The sequence below is a fragment of the Dermacentor andersoni genome, chromosome 9, assembly GCF_023375885.2.
Source record: "Dermacentor andersoni chromosome 9, qqDerAnde1_hic_scaffold, whole genome shotgun sequence".
Lineage (NCBI taxonomy): Eukaryota > Metazoa > Arthropoda > Arachnida > Ixodida > Ixodidae > Dermacentor > Dermacentor andersoni.
Window position 1 is genome coordinate 66,322,990 of NC_092822.1, and position 27,907 is coordinate 66,350,896.

General features: G+C 47.5%; 1 protein-coding gene across 7 annotated transcripts in view; it reads right to left on the reverse strand.

Annotated features, from left to right (window-relative positions):
* Nucleotides 1-27,907, reverse strand: part of LOC126528194 (uncharacterized) — a 322,242-nt gene that overhangs the window by 63,442 nt on the left and 230,893 nt on the right. For 6 of the 7 annotated variants that reach the window (XM_050176073.3, XM_050176074.3, XM_050176078.3 and 3 more), the window contains exon 4: nucleotides 16,788-16,821. In XM_050176073.3, coding sequence (XP_050032030.1) covers nucleotides 16,788-16,796 — 9 coding nt within the window. In that variant the 5' untranslated portion in view covers nucleotides 16,797-16,821. Of the gene's footprint in view, nucleotides 1-16,787; nucleotides 16,822-21,680; nucleotides 21,925-27,907 lie in introns of those variants that run through there. The other variant, XM_055069182.2, reaches the window with a different exon arrangement.

A 27,907-nucleotide genomic window follows, 5' to 3' on the forward strand; every position in this document is an offset into this window, starting at 1 on the left:
GGCTTCCGCACTGACCACGTCTAATGCGTCAAAGCCATTTTTTCTTCTTCTTCGCACGAGGCGTGTGAGTGACAGGTCAAGACCTTTAGCATGGCTCTGCAGCGACATGGGCTCAAAATGCAGTTCCATTGCGAAGGGGCGAGGACAGTGCCCTTCGGGTGTGACGTCAAAGTGTCCGATACAGTGCCGCGTAGGACATGTCTCCGCTACCAACAATAGGCATTGCCAAGGGCCAAACTTGTGATACTGAAAGTTATGGTGGCTAGGTTTAAGGTTAATTTGAAATAACAAACGGTATGCAAGCACAAGAAACGAGTGATGCTCAGAAATAAAGGCCTCGAAAAATAGACTAAGGGTTCCGCCACTTAAATCTCCCTATATAACAATATACCTAAATAACATCTCCGAATTAAGGAACTTCCCTGTTGTCATCTCTCTAAATAACAAACAGGGCCAGATACCCAAAAAATACTGTGGTGCAATTGCCATAAGGCGAGTTTCTTGCCTTGAAATATGTTCTCTGACAAGCACCAATGATTTTTCAGCACCGACGGGATTCATAAAAAGGTTAGCCCTTGGCGTTGGGTAAAAAACAATGGCAGCGATGTGCGCTCGTTGGTACATCTTGACAAGAGGGAGTTAAGGTCGAAGAAGCACACGGACGAAAGAAGACACAGTGGACACGCAGGAGCTGCAAGGTGGCTACGCGTGCGTAATCGTGATGATTAATGGAGAAATGCCGTGTTGAGCGTTATTGCATATTGCTCAAATCAGCGAATGAAGGCATTTGTTAGCACCCGAGGTCAGTGCATCCCAATTGAGGACGTGGCGCGTTGCTTCATACCAGATACCTCGGGAGCCAGTGGTTCCGTTCACGAGTCTCTCCGCGCTCGCTAGATGGCACTACAACGTGCTACGCGCCTGAATGAAGCTGTGTAGAAAATGAAGCTGAAGAATATGCAGCTGTGCGGGGTGATATGGGCCGGACTAGTTTTGAAGTGAGGGAAGCTCAGAGTAAAATTGATCATGAAGAACGACTGAGGAATATGGAAGAAAGCAATGGGCTGGGGGAGTGTTGAGGTACCTGTACAGGAAAAACATTGATTCACAGTGGAGGAAAAGAACTAGGAAACTTACCAGCAAGTATGCGTCCTGTAGGGTGGGCAACACAGCAACAAAGAATGTCAAGCGGAAAGTCGGAGAGGCTGAAATAGCCTCATGGGTGGCGGCAATGGAAAAGAAACTTGCCATGAATAACTACTTAAGAGGAGAAAGCGAAATCGGGAAACAAACAGTTGATGATAACTCAAAGGGAAGCTCATCACTTTTCGAAGCGAGATCGGGATGCCTTAGAACACGCGCCTATAAAACGAGATATAAGAAGGAAGAAGAAGCGTGTGCTTGCTGCGGTAAAGCTAGGGAAACGATGGAGCATGTTTTATTAGAATGTGAAGACATCTGCCCAGCGGTCGATTTAGGCACCACTGGCCTCCTTGAAGCCCTTGGCTTCAGCGAGAGCAAGGGAAAAGTAAACATGTCCGCAATAAGAGGTTATTGGAAGATTGGTGGGAGAAAAGTAATGAAACGACAAAACACGGATACGTACAAAAGCAAAGTTCACAATGGAGGGTCAGGAAATTTGGTTGTGGGAGTTCACCGTATTTTGTTTTCTTTTTTTTTAACCTACGTAGGACATTAGGCAGTATAATTGCAAGAGCTTGGTGGCGCAACTCACCGCCCCATTCCAAAGGGGACGCTCATAACATCCATCCATCCATCCATCCTCAGAGTGGCTAGATGACATTAAGACGCCTTAGCACGGCTTATGGTGGAACAGAAATCCGCCAAAGCCGCGCTTCCCATGTCGTCGACACAATTTTAGTGACGGATTTCAGAAATATAGGGAACCAGAAATAAACCAGGGCAAGACGGCACAAATGTGAAAACAGGCTATTCGACACCCCTAACGGGTAATGTGCTAATAGCTTCCGTAGATGCGGATAAAAAACTGTTTCCTTTGTGCTCTATTATTACCGTTGTTTTTGTCTTGATCGACATACAGGCGCCAATGCCACATTGACTGGAGTCACTGTTTACGCAATGACTGACGTACGTCTAGCTAGGTTGCTTTTAAATGACTTCAACTGTACAAGATATCGGAAAATGAGGGGTAGAAAAAAAAAAAGAGAATGCTGCATGGTTTATTAACAACGGTAATGACTCTCCTTTCACAAGGAAAAAAAAAGAAAAAAAGAGAGAACGAGTGAATTTTCTCCTGCCCATAATGATGGTTTCGGACGTAGCAGATCACAAGATTACGCGAATATATTGCGTAACCATCGAGTATACGCTTACGCGCAAGGACTGACAACTGTATATCTCATCTCGGCGTGTGCGCCTAGAAAGAGCACAGGAACGGTTGGCCAGAGTTGAAATCGAAAACACGTCAAGCGCTGTCTCAATTTCGCAGCTTCCCATTTGAAAGTGTCACATCTCAAGAACTACACCTCGAACAGCAGCGCTCACGAGCACGACAACAGCGCCGGCCCCGCGGAAGGCGATGTCACGGCCTCGCGTCAAGCAAGGCTCAACAAAAAGCCCAGCGGCTGCTGCCTGCATCGCTATGTGGGCTCACGCTTATGGACGACCTTTGATAGCGACCGTTCGCAGGCTCGCCGCTGAAATGCTACAGAGCTTCGCTCGCCAACGCACCTGTGCGTTTCCCCTGTCATCTGCGAGCGAAAGAAAGGGAAAAGAACACACACTCCTCCCCGGGCGCTGAGCGCGCGCAGCTGTTCTGTGACAAGGGCAATACGAGGCGCTTTCACTCAATCGAGCCCCCTTCCCCCCCCCCTCCCTCATAACAGTATGTACACGTATATGTACTGAGAGAGAGAAAGAGTGAGGGAGGAGCATGTAGGTTGTGCGAAGCTGTATATGCTGTTCCTGTTCCGTTTGCGACACACACACACACACACACACACACACACACACACACACACACACACACACACACACACACACACACACACACACACACACACACACACACACACACACACACACACACACGCACGCACGCACGCACGCACGCACGCACGCACGCAAGCGAGCTCTCTTCGCCTTCTCCCACTGTTATAATCTCGTTTTGCAGAGGCCGACTTTCGAAACACCGCGCGCTGACGTTTACAGAACAGGAAGAAATGGGAGATCGAACATCGCCCGTCAGAGAGATTGGGAGAGAGAGCGAAAAAAAAAAACCGCTATGAACGAGAGCCACGGATGACAACAGCCGGCTGCCGCGAGCCGTAGGCCTACGCCGCTGGCTTTCCCGCATGACACAGATTTCCGCGGCGGCAGAGGCAAGCGCCGCCCGATGTAAAGCGTTCGGGCACTCGGGCAAGGCAATGAGCGGTTTATAAATACGCAGCTGAGGTCGGAACCCTCGAGCAAGGGCTCCGCGCATTTGGCTTGGTTCGAGTTTACCTAGGCTTCCTCGGCGATGCCTGGCGTTGGCTGCGGGCCGGAGCTCTCCTCCCCGTCGTCGTAACTTTTTGCAGACTGAGCAATCCGGTAGCAGACGACACGCTGGTGTGGTGTGCGTCAGCCGCTTGGCCTGCTTTTTTTTTAACACTGCAGAACTGTTCTTGGGGTGGTAGGGTTCGCTTGCTTTCAAGAGACTAACGGCGCGCTGCTAGTCACGCTCACGTCGATGCTGGTGGCACAAGCTCGGTTCACCCTCGCCGTTGTGAGGCGAATAAAAAGAAACCCCGAGGCCGCGAGATGATGCCGGTCGGGGAGCGTCGTGTACGCTCGCGCGTTGGTGCGGCTGCGCAGGCAGCAAATCGATTGCGTCAGGAAACGCCGCCTATAGTGGCGCCGGCTGGCGGCGGGGTGCAAAGCTAGGGAATCGCGCGGTGTGTCGTGTGGGTACAGATGGCAGCACGCTTGCTGCCACGGGATTTTGTGGCTCGACAAAAGGAATGAGGCGCCTAATTCGAAAGCTGTTTTGCCTTTCCTTTTGACATGTGGCGTGTGAGATACGCTAGTGCAACGACGAAATTTATGTATGAGCAACGTGTGATTAATTTCGTGGAAGGAAAATTTGTGTTAGCTGAATGCAGGACGCGAATGAAATAATAGCTCTTCGGAAAAAGAAGAAAGAAAAAGAGCATTGCGATTCCCTAAATATTTACCCTGCAATATGAGAAGCGAAGGAAGTCCTTCCACCTGACCGGAGTAGGTGTTGCTCTACAAGTCGAGATTAGCACAATCCTAGGTGTCGGCACACCAAAGTAGAAATAATCGTCATATGAAAGCAGTGCAGGAACGAAAAATGGAGCAAAAGCCTAGGCGTAGGCACACCAAAGTAGAAATAATCGTCACATGGAAGCAGTGCAAGAACTAAACATGGATTAGTTAAAAAAAAATCAGATCTGGAGATTATTACTGTGACAGCAACAAAATACGGCATATATGCTATGCTTGAAACAGAAATATCCGACCCAATTATCCTGCAGGTGCCCCACTTTTGTAGGTGAGAACCCCGAACTCTGCGTTTATGTCACCGTGATATACGCGTCCGTAAAGTTAGTTATTGGACTTTCTTGAAGTGAAAGCGAAGAGTCTGAACACACGTAAGCTGATTTCATTTCCGGAACTTCACTTACGGCCGAGAAAAGTTCGAAGGCAAATAAATGAGAAACGCGGATGCAATAATGCTCGGGAGTTTCATTAAGTTTATCGCACGAAAACGGCACGCCCCCTTACGTCTACAAGAGAACCGTCAAGAATTAATGAGGAAAGGAAATGAAAAAATAAAGGACATGCAGTAGTATTTAGGTTATTGCGATCATAAATAGACTGCGAGGTGATGGTGCAAATTAAAAAAAACCCTTTTATTTCTATATGACGTGATCAAGGCAGGCCACTTTTGCGTTTTGTGCAGGGTGTTTATGATAAGCTTCAAACTTATGCGAGGTTATTCGCTACTACTAATGCAAAGCACTGCCTTCCCATGTGTATTTATATTTTATTGCGTGGACGACACAAGTCAGTGTTACGCACACGTCGTGACCGCACCACCTCGATGTCACTTTACGAGTTGACTGAAAGCGCAGCAGTTCTTGCTCTTAAAGAAAGAGGAAATAATAATGTCAAAAAGAACATGCCCAGGAATTTCGGACATTGCTCCTTCGGCATGCTGTTGAACTTCACCGCAATACACCAGCAGACTAAATGGGCAGCATTTTCAAATAAAATTATAGTTCGAAAGCTCCGCCGAGTTTCAATAAGTTTCAAAAAGCAACGTCGGGAGAGTACTTCCTTTTAATAACGTGCTAGTTTATGACACTTTGTCGGTATTTACAGCGGCGTTAGAGCAGCGTTTTGGACCCGACCGAAATTCCAGTTCGTGAAGTATATATTGGTACAGAACTTTTACAGCGAAGCTGTTAAGGGGTATATTCCGCAAAGCTTCTAGCGTAGCGGCGAAGGCGGGCATGCGACGGCGTCTGTGAAAACGGGCAGGTGGCGTCGGTGATGAATCGCTATTAAGGACCCCCAACAAATACACCCATAGTACTTTCGACGAAGGATGTGAGGGAGTCACTTGTACAACTACGCCGTCTTTGATGTACCAGTTGCCCAGATTGGAACGCATCTGCGAATTATCTTTTTGTGGATAGCAATCACATATACACTACCGCGAATTTTCGCCGTCGTCATTGGCGTGGGCGTCAGCGTTGATGTGGTGGCTCATACCGATTCTTCGATACGCCACATAGATGCTATATTATTGAAACAAGTCGCTCTGCCCTGTCTTGACTGATTTGTTCGTAAGAAATTTTAGCAATTGCAGAGCGTAAGGTGATATAACATTTCATTCGAAATGTATGCCTTTTATCCTAAACCATTAAAAGAAAAGAACTGAACAATACTGGGGCTCAAAATCGCAAAGTGATGCAACTTCACTGGTACTGCCGCCGATCGCTCTTTTCAGATCACGTACTTCACTGTGCCTTGACTAACGCCGATGGTTCCCCGTCGGTATTATTAAAGAAAGACAGATCTCCTTGGTCTCATTTATTCTCATCGCCAGCAGTGTCGTGTTTCGGTGCCTGCAACGTCACTGGTGGCGCTCGTGACGCTAGCGTTCTGGGACGCCTGGTGGCTGCCAGGGTGCTGTTCCTTCTGCTCAGCAGAAGTTGTCGTGCGTGCTGTTTTGAGCCATGTCGCACCCGCATATATTTACAACACCGTCCGAGGACTCCAAGCGCAACGTTAAAGGCTCGCTATTGATGTCAATGCTTTGCCCTTCGGGCGAAACTGCCAACTTTTTGGTAACTGCTGGCATCGCTGATAGTACAAAAAAAAGCAAGGTATTGTACGAGGTGTTGCACAAAGAATAAAAACGACAAAGGAAAAAAAGGAATAAAAAAATCAGGGAAGCTATAGAATTAACAATGTTGTCGTGGAAAACAACCGAAAGACGTGATTTTGGATTAACACGGAAAACAAATTTACCGCAATGTTTATGCTACCTACAGTAGTGTGCTAATGTCTCTCCAACACTTTCCTTGCTCATTCGTCTACGAACAAAATCGCCACGGTCTCTGCGCGGGACAATTTCTTGCGTCCACGTCAAAATATAGGGTGAGGGGGACGATGTGGGTAAAGAAAAAAGAAGAAAGAAAAACTCAAGTACGGAAGCTTATGAAAAAGAATAAACAACAAACAAACATAACGGTTGCATCATCAAATGGTTGTTCGGCCTTGCGCATTTGATGTCAAAGAACTTCCAACTTGAACGCTTCATCATCCTTCTACAGAGCTCCCAGTATTCGTTAAAGCTCACCTCACCAGGGCATGTCTAAAGCCCAATATTTAACGCTCATCGTTGGAGCTCGTCATTGAAGCTCACTTCTCAGTGCGTGTTTGTAACAGTAGCATTCGTCGCCATGTTGCTTCGATGCTAAAATGCGGTGAGGCAACTTCGACATTCACCTCTTTAAAGGGACACTGAATATCAGCATGAAATGAGTTTACAAGGGTAGAGTATGTTATCGAGACTTTCTCTGTATTATTTCGGCGGAAGAAGGCTGGTTACAAGTGGAAAAACCGAATGGAAATCTTATGCGATTCCGTGCGACAACAGGCGGCGTAAATGGCGTCATGGCGACGTCACGGATTTCAAAGCATTTCAGCGTGTTAGAGCGGCTCTCGTGAAGAGAAGTTGCCAACATTTACCACGCTGCGCCTTTCTTTCATTCAAATGCACGGTAATCCTTCTTTATTCATAAGCAACTAAGTAAGCCATCGCAGACATAGCCGAAACCTACGACGTCGAAGGAAGATGGAGGGGGAATTCGAAGTTGGTGCCGCCACCCGTCTTTAGCGTCTCTCTTTGTGTAACGAGCCTCTGCACACGGTAAGACTGGCGTAGGTACTTTCGTTAAGTACTGGTTAAGTATCTGTATTTCGCTACTTGCCGCAACATCTTCTCAATGTTTACACAAATAGGCCCCCAAATATATCCGGTCTTGCCCTCCGGAACCTGCAGCCCGCTAAATTTAGCAGGTAAAGAATAAAATAAATCTTTCAATATCAGACCCTTCAGGGTGAGGCCGTATAACGTAAAACTATTCCAACCTGTTTTTATTCCAATCTGCTGACGTCACATTGACGTAACCACCGACGCAAGCATCGGGCGGTGACCTGTAGCGCTGGCTGGACAGCCCAATCAAACGCTTTCCTCGTTTATATAGAACGTCACTTTTGTTTGCTTGAAAAACGAATAAGATTGCCTACACTGAGCGGCTTGTGTTATCTAATTGGCTGACAACAGGCAAGGAGCACGCTCATGTGGAGAGGGTTTCGATGGGGCGGAGCCAGCAGTGGAAATAGAAGATCGGGTGAGGAGGGTGGCACCGGCGTCTGCGATTGGTCAGCTACCCCTTACGTAGCTTGCGGTGGCTGGTCGAAAATCGCGGCGGCTTGGCACAGAAGAACGCCGCTAAAACGGATCTTCTGCAAAAAAGAGTTAGCAGAGCGATGTCGCTTACGGGCCGAAAGGGCTCGATAACGTTATACTGCCAACGCAAGAAGTTTAATTATACACAAGTAAATCCATGCTCTCCGGCAGGTCAAGTAGCCACTGCCTGAGCGATCGGCGGGAAGCCATCTTCTATTCCTTTCGGAACGGGGCAGTCTAAGGCTATTGAGAAAAAAAAATCCAGTTTTGTTCGGTTGATTAATGCATTTTTAACGCGTGCACGTCACTTTGACGCGGTGAGTTTTCGCGGTTTTGAGACGTCGCGTGACAGACAAGCGAAGTGGGCGCAGCCCGGAAGCTTTTGACCAACAGCAGAGGGCTAATGGCAAAAAAAGAAAAAAGCGTCTAATCAAAAATCAGAATTGTTATTTTGCTCGGCCTAGTCATTCATAATCAGCGTGTACACGTCATATGGGATGGGGAGCTATAGCGGTTTTCGTGACGTCACGTGACGGACAGGCGAAGTGGCGGTGGCCCGAGAGAGAGAAACAACTTCATGTAGTCGCCTGCAGAACGACACCATGACAAAATGACGCCGTGACGCGGGCCCTGACGTCTTCTCAGCGGGTGGTCTCTACTCAAATCCAGCGCGTGTTACTCCCGCGGTCGGTCGCCCTGAGGGGCAACGTTCCGTCGGTTTCGCTCGGCCTTTGTCTTTGAAGAGCCGCCGAGACCTGCTGGACGGCCCAGGTCTCGGCCAGGCGGTGGCCCGAACATTTTTTGACCAATCGTGAAGGGCTGATTGTAGAATCGAAATAAAAAAGTTTGGAATAGCTTTACGTTATAGCGCTTATGGTCTGGTTTTTCTACTCAGCTAAAGGTTGTTTTATAAATGAATTTTGTTCCTGAATGCAAAACAACGTTAGGTACACAAGCTGAACGCATGAGATGCGTTTCTTATATTTGAACACGTCAAGCACATTTACCTAATTTAACTACGGGACAAGATACTATGTTTTTTTCTTAGTAAACATCGGTGGCAAAAAAGAAAAAAAAATACTAACGCGACGGGAAGCCTTCCGCGGTTACCAGTGTAAAAAAAAGAGGGAGAAGAAAAGCACGCTGCAGTAATTACAAGTACAGTTTCGACTGAAAGTATGAGGACCACATGTGCCGTGAATTTACTTATTTTCGCGGGCTGACAAGCAAGGCTCAGATAAAGTAATAAAGCATGCGTGCTCCTTTTCGACCAACGTAATGTATCAACATAATTTCATCTTGCACGGGTATACTAGAAACAGAAAAATCAAATGTTTCACTCGTACAGCGGTCTGTACACTTTTGCTCTCGACTGTACACCTCGCTCGCGTATAGGAAAGGGGGACGACGAGACTGGAAGATCGAGACATCAGTGCGGGTGGGGCCGGTCTCGCTTTTTCGACAAGTATTCCGGCCATTCATCAATGACCAGCTGCTGTAGCCCAGTGGCTATGACGTTGCGTTGCTGAGCCCGAGGTAACAGGTTCGACCCCTGCCGCGGCGGTTCCATCTTGATTGGAGGCCGAAACGCAAAACCCCGACAGGGTCACATGATCGATTCGGAGTGCCCCACTACAGCGTGCCCTGTAATCAGATTGTCGATTTGGCGCTTAAAATCACGGAAATTATTTTTTAAAATTTTACTGTTGATGGCAAGCAGATTTCCCTAGTAGTTGAGCAGTAGTTGAGTTTTCAGCACTCGTACATTTTTCTTCGCGTTTTATATTGCTTTGTTAGCAGTCTGCTGGGACATTTGAAAGTGACTCTTGCCTGTCTCATAACTAGAAACCAGTCAAATGTTGCGAATGTCTTCCGTTATTATTTTTGATAAAGTAAGAAAGAACGTTCACACGTCGTGAAATGTTCGATACTGAAATGTGGTGTGTGAAAATTAGGCGGAATAATAATATTTACAAAGAAAGGGGAGAAACATTCTTACTATTCCTCTCAAACAAATGGCGCGAAAGGGGCCGATAAAAAAGCGTTGGACAATCTTGTGCTGGAACTTGGCAACTTGCTCACAGCTGCTTCGTTTGGCACAGTTTAAAATGGAAGATTTCGCTACTACGTCCTGCTTAGTTCCGGAGCCGAATTCACAAAGTGTTTCGTTCTTAAGTGCCCCTTGCTTGTGGTCGGTTGCCTTCGCTAGCAATATGCTCATCATCACGATTAACTGGAATTTTCTCTTGCGAACAATTCTACGGTAAAGAGCACTTTGCGAATACAGGGCACTGGTACTTTGTTTTTTTTTCTTTTTTTACATCACAGACTTCCTACAAAAACGGTGGTAATCTTGACTGCCGTCAAGGCCGCGCCCTTGAATTACCACTTATACATCAAGTAGACCTCCATGTTCACGTTTACCCTTCAACTGATCACCATCACCACCCAAAAATCTTCGCACGCCTCTTTGATAAATGTTTTTAGAGCCGGCTGACTCCGACTTAGCGGCTTGACCAGAGCTGCCGCGGAAGCTGCCGAAACACCGAGTACCGGCGCGGCTTCAGTTCTTTTTTTTATATGCAGTAGCATTCAGTGCATGCGAAGAGATTTAGGGATGTCAGGGAAAGAAAAAAAAGCAACAGCAACAAAACAGCGATACTCGTATTCTATTGCCCCGTTCGCGCGTCACGTCGCTAGAAGCCACTGCTTACTTATTACGCCAGCGTCATTGCTGTCTGCCACGTTCCACGGCGCCTTACCACGGGGATGAAAAAAAAAGAAAGCAGGAGAAAACGGCACAAACGATGACAGGTGAAAAGTATGTGGGTGAGCAAAGGATGGAAAAGAAAAAGAAATAAAAGAAGGCTGGGATAGGTCAACGAAACCACGTTCGATTCAGCGGTGCGTATGCCAGACAGACGGCCCAAGCTTTAATTCATAATTCAGCGCAGGGGGTGGAGTTTTGGGTCGATCTCCTCACGTTCTCTGTTTCTCTTTTCTCTTGGCTTTGTCATCTCGCACACGGCGTCAGTGCTCCTGCGTATTTTTTCTCGTTTCTCCTGTCACGTGTTCTTTTTTTTTAAAATTTACTCTTCTTGTTTGCCTTGTCTTTTGTTTTGCACTCCTATTGGGCATTTAGCTTCCTTGCAATCAATGCCACTAATATTACCACTGATACTACGAGTACTACCGTTAGCTTTCTCACTTTGACGCCAGGGAAACAGTAGCATGTGAAATGCGCTGCTCCCAACTCCCTTCTTGTATTAAACTTTTTTCGGTTACATGCTCTCATGCAAACAGGGTGTGTTGTCAGTTTCTGTTTGTATAAAATATATCGTTACGCATCTGAAATAAAGTATACATATTGATTGATTGATTGATTACCTGCAAAAACTTCTTACAGGCTTCTTTCTAGCTTACACTTTTCCTACAAACAATGCTGCTGTTATTTTTTCAATCTTTCGACAGAACGGCCACGATACTCTATAGTACCTGCAACGCAAAACATGTCACTCACCCGCCCCTCCCCCTTGTTTCCATCCTACCCACCTCATGCGCCGTCCTTCGCGTCAGCTCTCTCATACCGCATTGGGCCTTACGAGGTCAAAAACTAACGCCCGACGAAGGCATGCGCTGGCGAATGCTAGATGTTGGCTGCCCCAGCCAGAGAGAAAAACCGTGCTCGCCTCTGCCGCCTACCTACGAAATAATTCCACGCGGCTGCAAAGGAGCCGGCATCGCCCACGGACCGGCTCGCCCCACCAGAAACCTCACCACCTTCTGGTATCTTTCCTCTCCGCCTTTCCTAACCTCCTCCTCACCGCTTATTCGGCAACAGTAGTAGTCTGCCTGCACGGGGGCCTACAAGTTTCATCCTCTGCCGTCCCGCACCGACTGCCTGCCCCTGTGCGCTGCGTTGCGTCTCGCAACCTCGGTGCAGTGCAGTGAAAGCTGCGGATCGCGTCAGCCGATCGCAGAACGGGAAGTCGGAAGAAGGGCTCCTCGACCGCCTTCCTCTGATCACCCTGCCCACTATGCCGACAGAATGCAAGTTTCGCGGAACGATAAGCGGCGCACAATAGGCGAGCCTTTTTCCCTTTCTCTGAATCATGCAGCTCTCTCTCGTTACGAACTGGCTGACACACGCCCTAGGCTTCTCCGCACTGCGCGGAGTTGCTGAGGCGCAGTATGGCCCTGCCCGCACAGTAGCGGTGGCGGCAGTACGTGCTATGCAGTGCATGTGTGCCGTCGCAGACAGCGCGTTTCCAAGCGCGGCTACGTTGCGAGCCTGCGCTTGCAAAAAAGGGAAGGGGGGGTTGCCGGGTGTTGGGCTTCGAGGTTGGGCGGCCGTTGCTGTGTTGCTTCCTGTAGCGCCCGAGTGAGAGAGCGGGTTGGTTCGGTCGGTCGGCCGCTCACTTGCACGCGGAGGTTGGCGGGGCGCGGCGCGGAACATGACTTATTCACGGCCATCAGACGCTGTCTGAATTTCGATTCGGTCGCGCTTCCACTCCGCCTCTACACCCCTCCTTCACATATGCCGCACGCACGCGCGCGCGCACGCACACACGCACACACACCCGCACAACCTCGCTAGTAGCGCAGTCGCCCAGCTTGGCTAACTTGCGGGCGAGTCACAGCGGCTGCTGCTGCGGTTTCGACGAGAGATTCTGTGCATCTGGATGAGGCATCTGGCATGTCGGTGATGTGGTCGCTGAACCGAGGAAGTCGCATGCGCGATCGTGATAGGCGCGTCCGAGATGCGGCGAGTCTTCACATACGTTTCCGTCCGTAAGAGCCATTTTCCGTGCACCGCCTTTCGTAATAATATGTCAAACATCATGATTGGCTGGTACTTGCTCTTATATACGAACAGTTTCGGCGTTATATGTCTTTTTTTGTGGGCACCTTCTCACCAAGGCAGGTGCCTTGGTGCGCAGAAGAGATGGCGGCAGTTTCCAAGTTCCAGTTTCTAAATGCGCTCGCATTTACTACGGTCCGCGCGAACACGTTTCACCCGCTATGTGAACTGGCGAGCGACTCCGTGAACATGCAACCGGCGTTGGCGTATTGACATATGAAAGTTAATGTCCCTGTCGCAAAAGCAAGTTCGAGTGCGTCACATGGTCATTGAATATGAAGCTCCGGAAATCAGACCAAAATGCTGCCACACATACCTTCAAAAGCATGCTTGACTTCAATTCGGCTAAGCTAGCGGATGCTCCGGCATTATTATCGCTTTCGAAAAAGGGTGTCGGCTGCTGCCCTGTCGATAGACAACTACTTGGGGCGCCGGGTATGCGCCACCTACATCGTTTGCCACTGGGTATCTGCCTATTCTTGGCCAATCCACCAATATGGGTGTGTCCCACTGCGACACGAGGGGTTATCCTTAGATGCCTCGACAAGAGAGAGTGAGAGAGAAGAGAGGAACGAAAGGTCAAGAGGTTAATACTTTTGCCCAGTGTTCTACCCTACACGTGGAAAGGAAAATGGGGAAGATATATATATATATATATATATATATATATATATATATATATATATATATATATATATATATATACATATATATAGAAAGAGAGAGAGAGAGAAGAGAGAGACGAGCCTTGGGCACACTTCCATGTGCACTAAAGCATCACACGTCAGCTTCGTTCTCGTCAAGCTGACAGCTACAGGTTGATACGATCACGACGACCAGGTGAGGTGGGTCTTCACCGCAAGAATCGGAAGATGACGACAAAGTCGGGCATCGTGATCATGAACAAAAAGCAGAAAAGATTGTATTCACTTCATTGATACATGGTGTTGACTCTTATCCGAGTCTCGAGCGGTTTTGATTAACACGGGGGCCAGGACGGCCTTAAATAACCTCTTGTGGTCTTGTGGTCATCGGCATCTTCTTGGGGCGCCTGTGGAAGTATTAGTGCTTTCGTCAGGTTCTGCCGTCGAGCTACTGACCTTCGGATTTTCTTCCCTTCGTCCTTCCCTTTGTGTCTGCTCGGGAAACAGAGGGGTGACGCTGTTTTGGAGAAGAGGGCAATTATGTCGACATGGGGATGCCCGCTTGAACCCTTCTCACACTTGACAGGTCAAACATACAGGGGCCAAGACGGCCTGAATTTCCCCTTGCGGTCTTGTGGTCGTCGACGTCTTCTTGGGGAGCCTGTGGAGAGCCTGTGGAAGTTTTAGTGCTTTCGTCAGGTTCTGTCGTCGACGACCTCCAGTCCTTCGGATTTTCTTCCCTTCGTCCTTCCCTTTGTGTCCGCTCGGGGAACAAAAGGGTCGACGCTGTTTCCGAGAAGAGGGCCATTACGTCGACATGGGGACGCCCGCTTGAACGCTTCTCACGCTTGACAGGTCGATGTCCAGGCTTACCGTAACAGCCTTTCCTGGGACGAGGCTAATCCTCTTGTCATGGGAACGTACGCCTGAATGTCTCACACTTGACAGTTCGATCACAACAAAGCGAGGCAGCACTTCTGCTGCCTCGCTAACTACAACACCATTCGTGCAATTTACATTCTAACATTGCGTTGGATCTGCGTGTTTCTCAAAACTAAACTTCTGTCTTTTTTCGCCTACCCTTGCGGGTTTGTCGTGTCTACTGCTGCGCTACTATTGTGCATCGCATAACCGGTCAGCTATCTCGTGGGATACATTTGTGGATATATAGATACGCACATTCAGCGCACTTACAGGGCACATGCATGCCGAATGGAAGTACGAGCAAACGGGATTATAAGTTCCTGCATGCCGACCGACCAAGGAGTGCCAGTAAGCGCTCGTCTGTTTTGGATAGTACAAATCAATTCCTTCGTAAAACCTGAACGTATAATGTCTGCCCATAGGTATCTCTACAGCACGCTGACCTCTTAATGGAATAGCCCATTATATTCAATGTGCTCTTGAGTTACTTGATTTTATTTCATTTAGCCATTAGGTATGTTGCACTAGGTGTGTGTGCCCGTTCTTTTTTCTAATCCTCTGGAATGGGTATGTGCGACTGTGAAACAAACGTTTGAAATAAGAGGTAGAGCATCCTTGACTGCAGCTAGACAGGAGTTGTACTTCTCTGTGCATGCACACGTCACTGTCGTCTCTCTTGTGTCCGTTGTTTTGAGCTAAACAAAGTAATTATGGCGTTGTATGCGTATATATATATATATATATATATATATTTCATTGGCGAATTATACCGCTCGAGTGGCAGAGGTATTACTATTCGCTCCAGGTGCAGACGCTTGAACGGCATGTTTTGTGGCGGGAAGATCATCGTAAGTGGGGCAGTGGTATTATTCCGAGCGTTTTTGCGTGTCGTCTGGAAAGCAATAGTGAGCAATAGGGAAAACCAAATAAGCAACTAGTAATGAAGACCTACTAAATATATCAGCCACGTTTATGATATCTCTAACACCCCCCCCCCCAAAAAAAAAAAAAAAGAGAACTCGTTTATTTTCAAGCTGATTGCTGTTGCGGTAGTAGTCCTCAGCGACATGGTCAAAGAACGGTGTCGAGTTGCGTTGAAACATGCAGGGTATGGTTACAGTTCATCATAAACAACCGGTATTTTTATTTGGGGTCTTGTTAGTCTCCTTACAAGGAGCCACGCTTACGAAGAAATTCTTGCGCTAGATTGATTCTTAAGAACAAATGCCAGCCAATAGCGATAGCGAACGTAAGATATCAAAGACTGTCGGCCAATGACACATGGTTATTAAGAAATCAACATTTTGTAAACGCGGGCCAAATATTGTCGTTATTCCGTGTGCGTATCTGCTCAACACTGTGCACAGGGCGCGTAGTAACACAATTGCTGAAGTTATTTAGTTGGAACTATTAGCTCTAAGACGGCAGAATTGTGCATTCAGACTGCCTTGCGAAATATTCCAGCTACAGCGCGAAACATTTGCAAAAATGCATATATATATATATATATATATATATATATATATATATATATATATATATATATATATATATATATATATATATATATATATATATATATATATATATGTGTGTGTGTGTGTGTGTGTGTGTGTATGTTACAAACAGGCTTGCACGAGCAGATTTCTGTGAGCTCTAAAGTGCACCCACAGAAAGAAAAATGCAGGGAAAGTAGAAATAGCCCTCAGAAACATCAGGGACCGTATTCACAAAAGAATCTGCCGGCAATCATGACGTTAGTCATATTCGCCAAGTCGGACCGCTAATGGCAAGCTGCAATTACGAACGGAAAATCTTTGTTAATTCCATCCCTGGGCTCTTTGGATTAACAGTGCACCGTCCGTGTCAAAAGCAGCCGTGCTGTGCCTATGAAGTAAATTGACTGTTTGGCAGAGACTACCGGTCTACTGGTTTGGCATAGACTACCGGTTTGGCAGAGACTACCGGTTTGGCAGAGTCTACCGGACTGCCGGCAGAGACTACCAAGCCTCAACTTGGTTGATTGGCCAGCTAATCCACTTGACATCTCCACATATTTTTTTACATGCATATGCATCGCGCCGCACGCATAGACTACTTGAATTCAGCTGGAGTAGTATTCATGCACAAAAGTCAGTAAAGTTATCACACCGTGTTCATCGAGAATAGAATGACTGTAGAGGCGACAGAAACAACAGCAAATGTTTTTGGAAAATCAAGACATCATTTAACCCTTGTTCCTCCACGCAACTTCCTTTATTTTTATTCTTTGCAATGTTGCTAGCTGCGAATGCAAGTCAGGCAGCCGAGAAGAAAGCACTGACATCTTTAAACGCGATTATATGAAGTCAAAGAATAGTTTAAAAAAAGTTGGACCTTAACTTACCTTACTCATAGCTTCCCGGTCCAGTTCCGATTATCTGTGGAACAAAATGAAACAAGGAAGTTGTTAATTATTGCCACGTTTCTCGAGAAGCAAGAAGTAGAAAGTTAGGGCAGCTAGGCAAAATATTTTTATTTATTTATTTTATTTCCAATGCTGCCACTCTCAGTTGCGAGCATAGCAGGTCGTCATTACAAAGACAGTCATGTTTAAAAAGAAAAAAAAACCAAAAATTAGAATCGACAAGGAAATACCGAAGCACATCCGCTAGGTTAGCATTAAAGCAATAAATGTGGTTTAAGCAGTTTTTCAAGCAAGGTCATCGATATCGGAATAAAGTTTAACAGTGCACAATCAAGCACGTTCTGCTTACAAGTGGGAAATAAAATGCGAGCTCGTGCAAGAAAGCACGTCGTTCCACTGGCGCTAGCTTACAAGAACGAGCACGTGAACACAGAGAAAAATTGCGAAAGAACAGTCGCGGCAGCAAATCACTTTGGTGGACGCAAGAGGCAACGGGCAATTACGCTCTCGTAGTGGTCGAAAACTGTCTCGCGACAACAACGAGTAACATAGCTTACGGGCCTCTCGATGGCCTGAACTGCGAAGGCGTATCAACTCGCGGATGTCTCGAGGATGGCGTACCTTCAGTTCCAGACGCAGCGGGCCCGTCTAACGTGCCGAGGAGGGGGGTGGGCGCAAACTACAGAAGAGAACTGAGCCGGATGCAACGGGCTAGCGTCCGCGCTGCGACGCCGGCATCGTTCTCTTTTTCTACTTGCGAAGAAAGAAGTTCGTGCACGTGCTGATCGCAGAAGCCCGGTACGTGGAAAGTAACAAAACTTCGCCTTCTTCAGTTTTTGTTGGTTGAACAATAGCGATACGAACGAATGATCGAATGAATGAATGAATGAAGAGCATCGTTATACATTAACTCTTCAAAGTATTGCGATTGTAGCAGATAACCACTGTTTCATAACTTTCAATGAGATATGCTTCTTTTGGGATACTTCAAGCACTTACGGGATCTCTGGCTCTAACCAATTCCCAACCAACCTGGGTTGCTGGGTAGTCAAAAGGTCTAGTGGCTATAGTATCGATGGCTGAGATAACCGAATTGGAAACCGATCACTGTGCAAATTTTAATGGGATATCAGCATCCTACGGGAACTTCACGCAGTTTACCGTAAGTACCGTTTGTCTGTATCTAACCTATCTCCCGGAAAGTAGGGTCGCTGTGTATGTACCATTTGGTACGTGTCGCTGTTCAATGAATCTCTCTCACGCCAACTCGGATCACTGGGTGTGGGGCCTCGAGTATGTGCCGCTCTACAGTGACAAAAAAGAAAAAGTTTTTAAAAATTTCTCCGGCGCTAAACGGAATGAAACCCTCACCACATATTTTGAGACAATCTTGTATGAATATATATTTCCAAACGCACTACGCGCGCACTTCGTGCTGGCGCCACAGGATGGCGCAGCGTGTCCACAGGGAAGCACAAAAGAGGAGTCCGCTTGCAGTACGCTCCTCGTACATGGCGGTGGCAATATGGCGGCTGCTATATTGCTTCAATGCTAATCGCATTACCGTTGGAGGTGATCCTGAGATGGTTCCCGCCAGATTTTTTTTCTTCTTGCCCTCCGTTTCTACAACGCTTGCGAAAGTCATGCATTATGTTCCATAACATCTCACCAAATAAGTCAACTGGGAGCAGCAAACATTCGGTAGAAAGGCAATAGAGTTTCAATAAGTACATTTCAACAAGTACGCAGTGAGCACATGTGATATAACGTTTAACCTAATTGCCTACGCAGAGCGAAAACACGTATTGAAAATTATGCGAAGCGAAACTTTAGTCAAGCGGTGTGCGTTAGAATATATACACAACTAACGGCGATGCGTACAATTGTGTTTACTTTCATTCTATGCAGCCTACAGCTCTATACAATGTGTGTATTTATTCCCCACGGTGGCCACATCGTTATCTTATGCACCGCTGTCTTTCTCGCGCGCGCACACACACACACGCACGCACACACAAACACACACACGCACACACACGCATGCACACGCACACACACACACACGCACACGCAAAAACACACACACACGCACACACGCACGCAGGCACGCACACGCACACACACACACGCACACACACACACACACGCACACGCAAACACACACACACACATGCAAACACACACACGCATGCACACGCACGCACACGCACACACGCACACGCAAACACACACGCATGCACGCACACGCAAACACACACGCATGCACGCACACGCACACATGCATGCACACACACACACGCACACACGCATGCACGCACACGCACACGCAAACACACACACACACACGCACGCACGCGCGCACACACACACACACACGCACGCACGCAAGCACACACACACGCACACGCACACACGCACGCACACACACGCACGCACGCACACACACATGCACACGCAAACACACACACACATGCAAACACACACACGCATGCACACGCACGCACACACGCACGCACGCACACGCAAACACACACGCATGCACGCACACGCAAACACACACGCATGCACGCACACACACACACACACATGCATGCACACACACACACACGTACACACGCACACACACACACACACACGCACACGCAAACACACACACACACGCATGCACGCACACGCACACACACACATGCATGCACACACACACACGCACACGCAAACACACACACACACACACGCACGCACACGCAAATACACACACGCGCATGCACGCACGCACACACATAGAGATACAGTCACCGGGGCCGGAATGTGATCCCGCGACCTCGTGTTTCGCAGGGCAACGCCAAGGCCACTAAGCTACCACGCGGGTAAAAGAAGAATGACGTTTGTGCAAATAAGAGTGGGGTTCTTACCTTTAGAAGTACCTGCGGCGAAATGCCGGTTGGGGTCACTGAACCGTAAATACCATACGCTTTCTTTATTTGCTTCCATATGTTCATTCGTTTCATTTTGTTTTCTTTGCTATCCGCGCTACTTTTGAGTTAAACGCCCCGTTCTCAGGGCACTTTTGCGAGGTACCGGCTCACGGTGATTTTTCCTTGAAGCACTTCTGTTTTTTCAATTACGAAACTGTGGTCTCGGTAATCTCCATCTGCTCGCGGTCCCTGCACGGAAACTAAATTACCTCGCCCGACAACGTGGCGAGGACATTCCTCTCATAAAACGAAGCGAGAAATCTGCTTTCTGGAAATTTCGCAAAGCAGGGCTAGTAGGCCTAAGTAGGGTCCACATGGGAACGACCGGAAACGTTGAAAAGTTGGCTAGAGCGTTCTGAATACTTTGCGCTTGTGAGTCCTCGTAAGTGCTCCGCTACTTGGTACTACGGCCCAATTTATGTCGCTGCTGAGTCGATTACAGTACTTTAGAAAGCGGGCACGTAATTGTAGCATGTCCCCGTTATGACTGTGAACGGCAGGCCGTGACCATTTCGTTAGAGCCAAGCAACAACTGGCCGTTGAGCGAAAAAGTGCTACTTGGCGCTTTGCCTGATGTAAGGTCAACAAATTGAGCCATCAAGGCTCTCTTAGAATGCTTAGCTAGCGCTAGCCTAGGTTCAGGCCTGTGAACGAGCCCTTCGCACATGAGTGCGCGTATACTACTGTCCATCCACATTATCATCACTCGTCATACCCGTCCTTTTCTCTCCCTCCTTCTAAATAGAGCGCAGCAGGCAAGACGACTGTTACTTCAGGCCCAGCTCTCCGCGTTTTCTGACTAAATCCCCCCCCCCCCCCCCCCCCCATCTAACTCTCTGGACAGCGTTAGTGCAGTTAGAATATTCCTTATAAATGTTTTGATGCACTTTCTAGACGGCGTTGCTTCCTTACTATTACTGCACTTTGATAGCTGTCGTTGCGCTTTTCAGTACGAAGGTTGACCGACCGAACGACCGACGGGTTCTTTGTCTTGCCGCTACATGGAGCCGCTATGATGAACATCACCCGATAACGAACATTTGACCCGATAGCGTTAGGAGCCCGTGTCGTAGAAAACGCGACGGCGGTGTCCCGTGTTGGCGGCCGGCGTCGGACATCATTCCGACAAAGCGATTTTTTTTTTTGAGCCACCCATACTCAGTTCCTTCATGCGACGCAAGAAATTTACTGAACGAATTGAATTTCTCAAGCTAAAATACGTGGAGAAATCGTAAACTATGACTTACACACAACCTCCAGACACGACAGCTCTCGGATTTTAATTTCACTATACGAGAAAACATAATTCCGTTTCGCGAAAACGCAAAGAAGCGCCTTCACACACACAAACCAGTCGCGGCGTGCACAGACCGGCCGCGGCGTAGGCCATTTGCGCGCGCCGGCGCGATGGGTGTCTCGGGGGCCACGGAGCGGCGCGCACGCGGTTGCTTGCAGTACCTCCAGCTGGCGCTCGCCTCCGCCGCGTCGCGGCTAACGCAAGAGGCCGTGTTTCCACCACAAAGCTCGCCTTCGTGCATAGCGTTCGCGGCAAGCGTTTGCCGTTAAACATTAGGGTTACATGCGCTCCAGCTGCCGGGAAGCGTGAGAAGCAGTCAGGGATCTTTGAATCCTATCGCGACCCACTCTTAAAGGCGAAGTTGAAGCGTCCTCAATTTTTTTTTTTTTAATGTGATGAACAGGGCTCGAACGGCGGCAGCGAGCCATGACTACCTGAACTAACGAGGCCACCCACCTTTGGGTTCAAGAAGCCTGCCCTTGCAATAAAGTTTATATATATATATATATATATATATATATATATATATATATATATATATATATATATATATATATATATGATGCTTCGCTGTCCGTTTCAAAGAGAATTCAGACTTACGTGCGCAGGATGCCAATGCCCCGAGCTTTTCTGCCGAAGCATCGGTGCTCTCCGTTTCTCTGAAACGCGCGGTTCCGCTTCACAAAATCATCGACACGTGAAGTCGCTCCGCGGCGAAAGGTCAAGTCCGACGACATACGACACGACATTGACGAGGCGGGCAAGTAGAGAGCCCTGTACACACAAGAACAACAAACATTTTTTCCAAGCCGGTTCCGGAAGGCTTCTGACATGTACGCCGTAGGGAATCATGCAGCAAGACGAAACTGAAGGCGAGGGCAATAATGCGTCGCATATATGCCGCAGCCGTCTTCACAAAAGGCCGGCGAATGTTGAAAGCGTGCTTTTTGTTGTTCCTATAGAAAACACGCGCTTCTTTCATCGCACAATGCAGCGATATAAAACAACCCAAGCGAACCCACAGCCACTGCTGCTGCTCGAAGAATAGAAAAATGAATGCATATTTTAAAAAATAAATAACGTCACACATTCATTTATCCTGAGCCGTTTTGTAGGCCGGATGCATAAGGTGGGCCTCGAGCGCGATAGCCTTTTTTTCCCCCCGTCTCGACTTCATTCTCCTAATCGGTAACCATTGCTTACAAAGCGCAAGGTGTGACAAAAGTTCTTCTGATGAGGCGTCATGGTCAAAAACGTCAAATTCAATCAATGATTAAGTTAGAAAGAGAGAGAGAGAGAGAGAGAGAGAGAGAGAGAGAGAGAGAGAGGTGTTGGGGGTTGAGAATTGTCAGCGACGTCCAGCCTTAGCCAATATCAACGTGGTCGCAGGTCAGCTGAGAGGACGCCACTATTACGGCGATTGAGAATGACGAGAAACTAACTGGCGTACACCACCTCCAACATTTGTTTCACCAGCCACTGGGGTCTAACAAACGTCAACCACCAGATCCGTATTGCAAGCGTATTCTTGGAAATTACATCGCCCGGCGTTGAATGGCACGTGGCGCAATAACGTCGCCGGTATTACAGGTCTCGACACGTGTCACGACGTTTCTATTTCTCTGAACGCAACAAGGCAGAACGCACTTCGGCCGGCGCTACGGAGCAGTGGTTGTGCGAAACAAAAGAATGGAGTGTGCGGCGCCACGGCAAGAATATGCCAGACAAACGCTTCATGTGGTTCATGTGGTTGCTACAGTTTGAAGCAGCACGAAAATGCAGTAAGTATCCACAACGGACAGCTGAACCAAAGAACACGCGACATGATGAGGATGGTGACGATGATGATTTATTATGATACTCTCTTTGAAATAGGGTGACGACAGACAGTCCCTGAACTTGCTTAACGTGATGATGATGATGATGATTATGATGATGATGATTTATATTAGCATCCCTCTCAAAACAAGGCGACGACAGATTGTCATATAGCGTGCACACGCTAATCATGCGAGCTAATCATACATGCGTAGCAGTCTATAGACTTCCACTCATGTTGTGCTTGGTTGCCAACATCCTTGACCTCTTCCTCCACTCGGTGTCCACACTTTGGAGGTAGAGACATTTGTGCACTTTAGCCGTCCTTTTTTTTTCTTTCATCCACGTTCCCGAGCCTCTCTTCAGAACTAATTTTGATCTGCACTCCTCAAGCTTGAAAAGAAGCCCGACCCATGTCACCTTGCACTGCCTCATTTGTGGTTTTACCGCGGGCTTCTAGAAGCCATCTGGCCTACCGATTTTCGGTTAACTTCCCACCCGGGCGTGATGTTTGACTTTAAGGGCAGAATGGCTGGCACCATTACTCCCTTGCCAGGTTACACACGCCCGCTCATATTTATTGTAGCACCAAAGTGATGTAGGTTTCATAATTTCTGCATTCCGCTTACCCTTCATCCTTAGGTTACCTTGGTTGACGCTTGTAGGACAGAGAGAGAGAGAACCCTTTAATGAAAGGCAGACGTTTTAGCCGACGTATAGACATCGCTGACATGCTGCTCTGAGCGGGGAATGGTATTGGGGGGAGAAAAACAGAAGAGAGGCGCAAAAAAAAAGGTATAAGTAAAAAAAAATGGACACTGAGTTTTCTGACTCATGGGCAACAGCGTGCAATGGCAGGGTCGTTCAGTGTATGCAGTGTCCTACAATGAGGTGACAGAATAGAACTAAAGTTTGTCGAGTTGACCAATGTTTTATAAGTATGTAAATAAAAATTTCATCACATGCCTCTGTTGCGTGATTATTATTATTATTACTATTATTATTATTATTATTATTATTATTATTATTATTATTATTAGATGTGGAAACATACAAGCACGCAAAGGAAACAGGTAGGGAGCAATCTGACAACTGCCACCGAGAGGGGCACAACGCCTGCCTACTCTTCCGGAAGGCCAAAGGGCCTTAGACCCAGTCAAATGATAAAGGTCTCTGCGTAAGTGAATGCATGCAATGTTCACAGAACGCACGCTCGTCGGCATACGCTCGACACTCAAACAGAATATGCTCCGCGGATTCAATTGAGCCCCAGTTGTTGCGGTGTGGACTTGTCACTTGACCGAAGCGGTACCGTAAGCCCTTTCCATAAGCGGTGTTCAGGCGAACGCGATGACATAAAGCTTCCAGATGGCGAGTAATGTTCGGTGGGAGTCTGGATCTGAGATGTGGGTCGATTTGGCAAAGGAAAGGGTTATGGTGGGGGGACAAGCTCCAGAGCCCATCCTTTTCTTCAGAAGAAAATCTTATAGCTAGTTGGGAAGCATCAGACGTAGTGACAGTGGCCATCTACTGAAATTGACTATCTACTCAAATTGACCACTGACCAGTGAAGTGGCCATCTACTGAAATTGAAATTGACAGACATCTACTGAAATTCGATACAGTGGCCTGATGCAATGGCAAGTGATGCAAGTACGCGATGTAGAAAGAAATGGGCTGATCATTGTTTTCTTTTAATAGACAACGCAATATCTGCAGTGCCCCTTTTGAGTCAGTGAAAATCGCTCTATGGTCAGGCGCTCAGCGCTGTATATAGAGTACAGCTTCTTTGATGCCGTGAAGCTCTGCTGTCGTTGAGGATGTCCTCCGCTGCAGCCGATAAGAATGCATTTGTCTTGTTGAGGGCCCATAAAGGCCTCAGGAGGAAGTCTCCCGGGTGGTTGAGGCATCAGTGTAGATGTGGGTGTGCTCAGTACATTTCTAGGCAAAGTAGAGGAGAGTGGTCTGTAGCAGCGCGGCCAGTGGCAAGCGACTGTTTGTCTCATTTACACCAGGTACCAACTGGTTTATATCTAGAGGCGAAAGTGTACAGGAAGGACAGGTCGGAGGCAGTAATTTCCGTGGCCTTTCTTTCGCTGATGTATACACCTGGGTATTTACATTGCTTGATTACGGTACGACTTGTTGTTGAATCGATATCACGTAATTACTCGCGTCTTCAATAAATATCATCATTCCCGTTTTCTCTGTGATAAATTTATGGCCTACACTCGTCACTGCATTGGCACACGTATTCGTAAGTGTCCGCAAATCTCTTGCATTGTCCGTGAGCAGGTGTATGTCGTCCGCATACATCAGCCCCGGGGGCATTCCATTGCGCCCTTTGCCAATTTCAGATGTTAGGCGAATAAAAACGTAATTAATTGTTTTCCAGTAGGCAGCTGCGCCCGTAGCTGGAAATGGACTCTTCGGACTACCATCCTGCCTTGGCAGTTCATCGTTCATCCTGAATGCGGTTTGAAGCTCTTAGAATGGCAGCGTGTCCATTCTGAGAATACAATTTCAGCGTAAACGACAACGGAGACAGGGAACACCTTTGCTTCAGTCGTCGGTGAATTTTCGCTAGTTCTTTGCATTTCTGACCTTTCCATACCTCTCCCATACCGGACCAGATGATGACGGTTATTATGATGATGATAATGGTTTTTTGACACCCGATTCGAAACGGGGCGGTGACATACACCTAGCCTGCTTGCGCTGATCAGGCAATCTATACATACTTATCGGTCTACCGTTTTTGCTCATCTCTCTGTATTTTCTTTCTTCCTTAAAATATCTATATCTCCCTTGTAGAGTTACTTCTGACTGTAACAATATCCTGTTCTATCAATCTCTTCCTTGCTATTTTCCTCCCAATACTCTAAACGCATCTTATCTTTTGCGACTGCTGACCAGCTAATACTTCCATCTTCTTTAAAACCCAACGCTTTCGGAAGGTCGACATTCACTACGGGTCTCACCGGGTGTATGTCTTACCATTCCATCGCGATGCGCTGAGTAGTTCACGCACTTGTTTTTTATTTTTGCAGCACACACGTGCATCATCCTGTATCGCATATTTTCTCCGGTATGTTTTTTGTCCTGGGGCAATGAAGTCGGGCCCCAAATAGCAAACGCCTCAAATAGCAAGGACCCTTTGCGTTATCATTCAGATTTTTCTTCCCGATATCTTTCTTAGCACTTTTGAAAATTTCCATGTTCTTCGTTTTTCTATCCTTTGTATCCAATTCACCGTTAATGTTTCTGTCGCTTTCTTATTGATGACTCCTGGTTCTCTACTTACACTTTCAAGTACCCTGTGCTTGGTTGCCAACTTTCTTGGCCTCTTCCTCCATTCCTTGTCCCCGCTTTCAGGTACAAATACGTGTGCACTTTAGACGAGCATCTATTTTTATCCACGGTCCTGAGTCTTTCTTCAAAAATGATTTTGCTCTTGCCTTCTCCGTCTTCGAAGGACACGCCGGCCGAGTTGGGCGTCCTCTAGCGGGAAGGCAAAGAATTACTTCCAGCGTTAAACTTTCGCACATGGTTCTAACATTCTGAACCAGCCATCGTACATCACGAACCTGGCGCGCGAGGTGCCCAGCATCGGGAGCTAATGTTCTTGCTCTCTCAATCTCTCTACAACGGAAAACAAAAGCAAGAACAAAATATTTTAACGAAAACAACGTTGCATCGCGTCACGTGTACTTCTCTCTCTCTCAAGCTAGATGTTAACCGCATGAAACTCTCTCGCACGCCATGTTTGGATACCGCTGTTCGCAGCCACCTGGTTTGCATAGACAGAAAAGAGAGTAACGTAAAACAAGACAAAAAGAAAAAAAAGTCTCGGAGAGGACTCGAGGTTTGTGCACGCTCTGCTAGGCGGGCCTCCGAAGCCAGGACAGGCGCAAGCCAGCGTTGCAGTGTGTTGGGTAATTCCGTGCAGCACAGTTAGAGCTGACAGCTCGCGCAAGACCTGCCTTGTCAGCTGCGCTGGCTGCTGGAGATGGGCTCTTCGAAGTGTATCCTCCGTTGGCACTGCATCGTTCATCCTGAGTGCGGTTTGAGGCTCTTGCGAGTAGTATAGCGTGCCATTCTGAGAGCCCTACTTCAGAACGTACAACCACGAGAAAAATTATGCGTGGAACGCAGATTTTCCAAGAAAGCCAAGTTACTTCCTTTGGAAGCGAGGAACGCGAAAATCGGGACGCAGAACAAGAACTATACATGGAAGCTGTTTCCTTCCGAAACGTGTATAAACTAGCTCGCCTAGTCGGGGTATTGTCGAATTACTTTACGACACAGGCATTCGATGTTGAATTGAGAACTATGCAGCTTGAACTATAGGGAATGCGAATCCCACGTGATGATGAATGCGTGGTGTGCGTATCGCTTATAGGAACTGTGCAGCTATGGGTTGAAACGGAAATATGATTTTACAATGACACCAAGGTCCTTGTAATTGGAACATGCACCAGGACTCGTGTGAATTACGTTCGGCTCGAGTTGCTAAACGAAGGGATCCCGTGGGTCACTGTCTTTGGAACAGCGTCGCTTGAATGCATCGCCTTTACCCGTGCGGTGCCGGGCCACCTAGGGCACTGCTTTGGGTATTGTGTTCTCGAAGGGAATGTCCTAAACTTTACGAAGAGGGCAGTGAAGTACGCTTTAGCCGCAAAAGTAAGAAAATGGCTTAACAAAAAGTGGAGCGTGTTCCTTATGACTGTACCGGGCTTTGTACGGAGCACCTGTCAGTGCGACTTTACAAGTGAGCACACTTGCACAAAAGAAACAGTCGCGCGCGGGTGACTTATGTTTGAGTTATTGTTTTCTCAGTTCTCAACGTAGTATCAAATAGGGCGAAATCCAAACGGGGTATATTTATAAACGATTCACAGGCATAACCCGGATGTCGTGAAAATATTGACTCCGACTACTGTTGCCATGAGAGGAGGTGAAACGGGAAACAGAGCATCGAAACTAGCACGGCTTTTGCCACCGTGCGG